Source organism: Brachyhypopomus gauderio, unplaced genomic scaffold, assembly GCF_052324685.1.
Source record: "Brachyhypopomus gauderio isolate BG-103 unplaced genomic scaffold, BGAUD_0.2 sc209, whole genome shotgun sequence".
Classification (NCBI taxonomy): Eukaryota; Metazoa; Chordata; class Actinopteri; order Gymnotiformes; family Hypopomidae; genus Brachyhypopomus; species Brachyhypopomus gauderio.
Window position 1 is genome coordinate 160,001 of NW_027507030.1, and position 7,500 is coordinate 167,500.

At 49.8% G+C, this 7,500-nt stretch overlaps 1 protein-coding gene across 19 annotated transcripts in view; it reads right to left on the minus strand.

The window, feature by feature from the left end:
- Positions 1-7,500, minus strand: part of srcin1a (SRC kinase signaling inhibitor 1a) — a 53,758-nt gene that overhangs the window by 19,506 nt on the left and 26,752 nt on the right. For 14 of the 19 annotated variants that reach the window (XM_076995487.1, XM_076995497.1, XM_076995485.1 and 11 more), the window contains 2 exons: positions 3,050-3,834; positions 2,513-2,605 (listed from right to left, as the gene is read on the minus strand). In XM_076995487.1, the coding sequence (XP_076851602.1) occupies positions 2,513-2,605; positions 3,050-3,834 (878 nt within the window). The remainder of the gene's footprint in view (positions 1-2,512; positions 2,606-3,049; positions 3,835-7,500) is intronic. The other 5 variants (XM_076995486.1, XM_076995478.1, XM_076995495.1 and 2 more) reach the window with 1 other exon arrangement.

The window sequence follows — 7,500 nt, forward strand, 5'->3', positions numbered from 1 at the left end:
TCTCTCTATATATATATATATATATATATATATATATATATATATATATATATATATATATATATATATATAGTGCTACTTGAAAGTTTGTGAACCACCTGTAGTCATTGTTTTATAAATATAAATTAAAATATTCCACAAGATCCAAATCTCTATTTGTAAAGCGGACTTTCCAAATAAGTGACACAGATAAAAAGATATATTTTCATTATATATTCAACAAAAATAATTTGTCTCAAGAAACTGAAAATCTGCCAAGTGCAAACGTATGTGAACTCTTAGTTAGCAGCGTGTGGCACCTCCTTTTGCAGCCATTACTTCAACCAAAAGTCTTCTGTAACTACAAACGAGTGTCTCACATTGCTTTTGAGGATTTTCACCCACTCCTCCTTGCAGAACTCCAGAAGTTGGAGAGACATCTGGCATGTACCAAGCACTTCAGTTCTTGCCACCGTATATTCTGTGGGATTGAGGTTGGCCAATCCAGAGTGCAAAACGTCTTTTTAAAGCCATTTTTTTAAGCCAAGTTTTGCTGGAATGCTTTGGGTCGTAGCATAATCCATTGTCCTGTTGCATAATCCATTTCCGCACCAGCGTCAACTACCTGACTGATGGCTGGAGATTCTGGTCAAGAATTAGATGATAGGCCTGGGAGCTGATGGTTCACTGGTTATTATGGAGTTGTCCAGGTACAGAAGCAGAAAAGCAGGCCCAGACCTTCATATTTCCACTTTGTTCTTTCTTGAGAGCAAATGCTTCTTTCTAGGAACTCTCCCATGAACGGCATATTGGATTTTAGCCTGATTGTAGATGCATGTACATTTATCCCAGAGGCTGCCAGAAAGGTCTGCAACTCTCTGGATGTGATGTGTGGGTTGGCCTTTACCTGAACTATTATTTAGCTTGTACTTCTTGGTCTAGGTTTTGATGGTCGTCCATTGGGCAGAGTTGCAGTGATGCTGAGTGCATTGAATTTGTAAATGGTTTATCTTGCAGTGGATGGATGGAGCTGCAATCTTTTGAAGATGGTCTCATGCAGATGGTCTCATGTGATCTGCTGGCAACTCACACATTTCCCTCCAAACAAGTAAATGGAATTGATGAACATTAACCTGACATTTCATATAGAAAAAGTGCCGATGATAAAATAAGAGAATCATGGTAAAACAACAGAAAAATCTAAAGTTGACAAACGTTCAAGCAGCACTGTATATATGCTCTGCGTTGGTCAATGTCCTCTGTTTCATCAGTACTAGTTCTGATGGCTCTGTTATGAATGAACCCATCTGTCCATCAACACAAATACACACATACACACACACCAAGGTGAAAGGGACACAGGGGGGTCAGAGATGCCACAACACACAGGTCACAGATGGTGAGCCCAACACACCTGCTCAGGGAGGCGGGGCTACAGTGGGCGGAGTCACAAAGCCCGTGCAGGAGAAGCAGTGGGATGTGTACAATGGCTGACCACACACAAACGTGAAGGCAGAAATCACAGCGGGTCACACAGAACAGCAGTGCTGTATGGGAGTGGGGGTGGGGTTAAAGTCGACCCACAGTGGTGCATGGGAATGGAGGCGGAGTTAAGGTAGCCCCACACTGCTGTATGGGTGTGGAGGTGGAGTTAAGGTAGCCCCACACTGCAGTATTGGTGTGGAGGCGGAGTTAAGGTAGCCCCACACTGCTGTATGGGTGTGGAGGCGGAGTTAAGGTAGCCCCACACTGCTGTATGGGTGTGGAGGTGGAGTTAAGGTAGCCCCACACTGCTGTATGGGAGTAGAGGCGGAGTTAAGGTTGCCCCACACTGCAGTATGTGTGTGGAGGCGGAGTTAAGGTAGCCCCACACTGCAGTATGGGTGTGGAGGCGGAGTTAAGGTAGCCCCACACTGCAGTATGGGTGTGGAGGCGGAGTTAAGGTAGCCCCACACTGCTGTATGGGAGTAGAGACGGAGTTAAGGTTGCCCCACACTGCAGTATGGGTGTGGAGGCGGAGTTAAGGTAGCCCCACACTGCTGTATGGGAGTAGAGGCGGAGTTAAGGTAGCCCCACACTGCTGTATGGGAGTAGAGGCGGAGTTAAGGTAGCCCCACACTGCTGTATGGGAGTAGAGGCGGAGTTAAGGTAGCCCCACACTGCTGTATGGGTGTGGAGGCGGAGTTAAGGTAGCCCCACACTGCAGTATGGGTGTGGAGGCGGAGTTAAGGTAGCCCCACACTGCAGTATGGGAGTAGAGGCGGAGTTAAGGTTGCCCCACACTGCAGTATGGGTGTGGAGGCGGAGACACAGACAGTTTCTGGTGGATACATGTACGACTTGTGCTAAATAGTCCGATTTCTTTGTAAGGACATCTGATGAGGCTAACACTGTTTTAAAACATGCAGCAGATACAGTTTCTGCCTTGTTCTCATTGAGTGTGTGTGTGTGTGTGTGTGTGTGTGTGTGTGTGTGTGTGTGTGTGTGTGTGTGTGTGTGTGTGTGTGTGTGTGTGTGTGTGTGGAAACCTTACGTGCTGTCACTGTCTGGAGCTCTAGTTAGAACACTCTGGACTAAGCCAGTGAGACTGGCGATCTGCTTCTCCATCGCCTCCATACGATCCCTGCTAGCAAAGCAAACCATGAGCACACACACACACACACACACACACATACACACACACACATACACACACACACACACACACACACACACACACACACACACACACACACACACACACACACACACACAGAATATACAGGGTATATATACGCATATTTACTGTATGTCCACATATTCAATCACACAGATATACGTTTACATATAAAGACACTTATACATACACATATGAACACACAAAACCATACTGACATATGCACATATACAACCAGATGGACACACACTCGAAAACCGTCTTCCCTCCTTCATTGGTAGACACACAAACACACACACAGATACACATACCACCACTTTTTCCTCTCTCTCACACACACACACACACACACACACACACACACACACACACACACACACACACACACACACACAAGAATTCCATAAGCCTTACCTCGTGTCTGTCTCACTCCCCACCAGTGCTGACCCAAATCCAGGTGCCCCTCTGCCCATGTCGCCCCCTAGTGGCTCGGAGCTGGAGCCCGGCCGGGACTTGGGGCTCTCGATGAACACAGACGACGAGGCGGAGTCCTTGCGGAAACTCTGCCGGACGGGCGAGCCGCGGCTGGGCGTGTTCGAGTACGAGTCCCTGTCGCGCAGCTGCACGTCCGGAACTTTCTGTGGGGACGAGGGCGGCAGGCGGAAGCCCAGCGTGGAGGCGGGGCCATAGCCGTCCGAGTACAGCCCCGCCCCAGGTTTGTAGAGCGGCTCCTCCAGATCGGCCTGCAGTGCGGCCGCCGAGTACGTGCTTAGCGATCGCACCGAGCCACGCCGGTACAGGCCCGCCGGCGCCGGGAACCCAAACGGGTCGCCGGTAGAGGCCACGCTGAGCCGGCCCTCGTGGACCAGGCCGTAGGGGTCGGCGTACAGGCCCTCCGCCTTCAGCAGGACCACACCCTTCCCCGCCACCTCCTCGTCAGGCTTGACGTCACGCCGCTCCAGGATGGCGGAGGGGGAGGCGGTGAGGGCGGAGCCTGGGCCGTGGGAGGAGCCGTGGTGACCGTGCTGGGAGCCCTGCGAGTGGGCGTGGCCCTGTCCTGAGAAGGAGGGCGGGCGCCCACTGGCGTAGGAGAGGCGGGAGCGTGCGGGCGAGCCGGAGGAGGTGGAGGAGGTGGAGGAGGGCAGGGTGTTCAGCCGGCGGGTGGGTGAAGACTCACGGGAGGTGTACACCATCTCTCTCTGCACACCCCAACAAAAACACATCATCTCCGTCAGTTCATACTACAGCCGTTACCACAGTGAATTCATCAGAACACAACTAAAAATACAGGCCAGGAGTGCTGGCGCTACCACCAATCAAATTCAAGAACTCCAGGAATTACGTTTCTCTCGAGAGCACCATGGTTACATGGTCGTCATGGATACCAGCTTGAGTGGCAGTGTCATGTTTTATAGTGGCAGTTTGAGCCGAACTGAGAAAAGCCTAAAAGGTGAAACTGCAGTTGCCATGTGAAAACAGAGGTGTTGGAGAGAGAGAGAGAGAGAGAGAGAGAGAGAGAAGGGGAGAGGGTGAGGGGAGAGAGAGAGACACAGAGAGAGAGAGAGGGGGAGAGGGTGAGGAGAGAGAGAGAGACACAGAGAGAGAGAGAATGAGAGAGAGAGAGACAGGGAGAGAGAGAAGGAAAAGGGTGAGGGTGGAGAGAGAGAGAGAGAGAGAGAGAGAGAGAAGGGGAGAGGGTGAGAGAGAAGGGGAGAGGGTGAGGGTGGATAGAGAGAGAGAAGGGGAGAGGGTGAGGGGAGAGAGAGAGACACAGAGAGAGAGAATGAGAGAGAGAGAGACAGGGAGAGAGAGAAGGAAAAAGGGTGAGGGTGGAGAGAGAGAGAGAGAAGGGGAGAGGGTGAGAGAGAAGGGGAGAGGGTGAGGGGAGAGAGAGAGACACAGAGAGAGAGAGAGACAGAGAGAGAGAGAAGGGAAAAGGGTGAGGGTGGAGAGAGAGAGAGAGAGAGAGAGAGAGAGAGAGAGAGAGAGAAGGGAAAAGGGTGAGGGTGGAGAGAGAGAGAGAGAGAAGGGAAAAGGGTGAGGGTGGAGAGAGAGAGAGAGAAGGGAAAAGGGTGAGGGTGGAGAGAGAGAGAGAGAGAGAGAGAGAAGGGAAAAGGGTGAGGGTGGAGAGAGAGAGAGAGAGAGAGAGAGAAAGAGAAAGAGAGAAAGCACGCAGGGCATTCTATGCAATCAAACGGCAAATTCAAATTCAAATACCAATTCAAATTTGGCTAAAAATATTCCAGTCCGTCATAGAACCAATTCTATTGTATAGTAGTGAGGTGTGGGGGCCACTCGTAAACCACAATTTTGAACAATGGAACAGACACCCAATTGAAATAATGCACTCAGAATTTTGTAAAAGTATTCTGCACGTTCACAGGAAGACAACAAATAATGCCTGTAGAGCTGAATTAGGCCAATTCCCACTATTACTCAAAATTCAAAAAAGGAGTATCAAATATTGGCTACATGTTAAAAACAGTGACTCCCACTCCTACCACTACAAAGCCCTGCAATGCCAAGAGCTGAACAGAGAGAAGAGTCCCCTCACACAGCTGGTCCTGACACTAACCAACACTAACACTGTTCCACATCAGGACCAGACTGGAATACAATCAATCAGGCCAAACCAAATTATAACACTTCAAAAACAAAACTACATCACGCATTGGAACGCACAAACACAAGCACAAAACAAAATGCAGTGCTATCTGGCCCTAAAACGACAGTACACTGTAGCAGACTACCTGCTTACAGTGACTGATACTAAACACAGAACCACGTTGACAAAGTACAGACTTAGTGAACATAGCCGGCTTAGTGAACATCGAGACCGGCCGATACAAGAAATCATGGCTGCCCAGAGAGCAGAGACTCTGCCAACAGTGTAAAAGTGTAACTATAGAGACAGAGCTGCACTTCCTCACTGAATGTGAAACTTTTCAACAAATACGTCTTATGTACTTCACAAAATTTGAGCTGATTCACCCCAACTTTAAGTCCCTATCTAATAATGACAAACTCCCCATCCTCCTGGGAGAAAAGAAAGAAAGCAGCACTTTAGCGGGGAGATATGTATATACCTTACATAACATGAGGGACAGTGAGTAGCACACACACACACACACACACGTACAAACACACACATACACACACAAACGCACACACACATACCCTGTTTGTAAACACACTGATTTATGTTGATCTATTTATTTATTTTTTTCTCCTACATTTGTTATTTATTTGCTTTCCTTTCTTTTCACTTCTTCAACTTTAAATTCATGTTCAAGTTCATCATAATTAGAATTGTTCATAATTTTCAATGAGTTATTCATGTTGAATGATAACACTGCTTTGGCAATACTATAACTGAATATGGTCATGCCAATAAAGCTTATTGAATTGAATTGAATTGAGAGAGAGAGAGAGAGAAGGGGAGAGGGTGAGGGGGGTCTACAGTGATAGTGGAGCTCCCTACCCTCCCTACACTGTGAGGATAAATCTACACACAGATCCTTTCAGCCTATTCACAGTTTCACTGGCCCAGCCGGAGTTGCTGCCGTACCACTGCATTCCAAGTCAATGGTAGTGAGACACTAGTCTCCCAGATTACTACACACACACGTCTGTCTCGCTCCCAGGGGAAATGAAATCAGACTAGTGTTACCTCCCTGCCTATTCATCCACTGCAACTAGAGGAAATTCACACTCTCTTAATAGCTAGCTTTCACTTCTACCATAGGCTCACCTAATCACCCACTCACTCACCCACTTAACTCACCCACTCAACTCACCCACTCACCCACCCACCCACTCACTCACCCACTCACTCACTCACCCACTCAACTCACCCACTCACCCACCCACCCACTCACTCACCCACTCAACTCACCCACCCACTCACTCACTCACTCACTCACTCACTCACTCAACTCACCCACTCAACTCACCCGCCCACTCACCCACTCACCCACCCACCCACTCACTCACCCACTCAACTCACCCACTCAACTCACCCACTCAACTCACCCACTCACCCACCCACCCACTCACTCACCCACTCAACTCACCCACCCACTCACTCACTCACTCACTCACTCACTCACTCAACTCACCCACTCAACTCACCCGCCCACTCACCCACTCACCCACCCACCCACTCAACTCACCCATTCAACTCACCCACCCACTCACTCACTCACTCACTCACCCACTCAACTCACCCACTCACTCACCCACTCAACTCACCCACTCAACTCACCCACTCACCCATCCACTCACCCACTCACTCACCCACTCACTCACTCACTCACTCACTCACTCACTCACTCACTCACTCAACTCACCCGCCCACTCACCCACTCACCCACCCACCCACTCACTCACCCACTCAACTCACCCATTCAACTCACCCACCCACTCACTCACTCACTCACTCACTCACCCACTCAACTCACCCACTCACTCACCCACTCAACTCACCCACTCACTCACTCACCCACCCACTCACCCACTCACTCACCCACTCAACTCACCCACTCACCCATCCACCCACCCACTCACTCACCCATTCACCCATCCATTCACCCACCCACTCACCCATTCACTCACTCACCCACTCAACTCACCCACCCACCCATCCACCCACCCATTCACTCACCCATTCACCCACCCATTCACCCATTCACCCACCCACTCACCCACCCACCCACCCACTCACCCATTCATCCACCCATTCACCCACCCACCCACCCATTCACCCACCCACTCACCCACCCACCCACCCACTCACCCATTCATCCACCCATTCACCCACTCACTCACCCATCCACCCACCCATTCACCCACCCACCCACCCACTC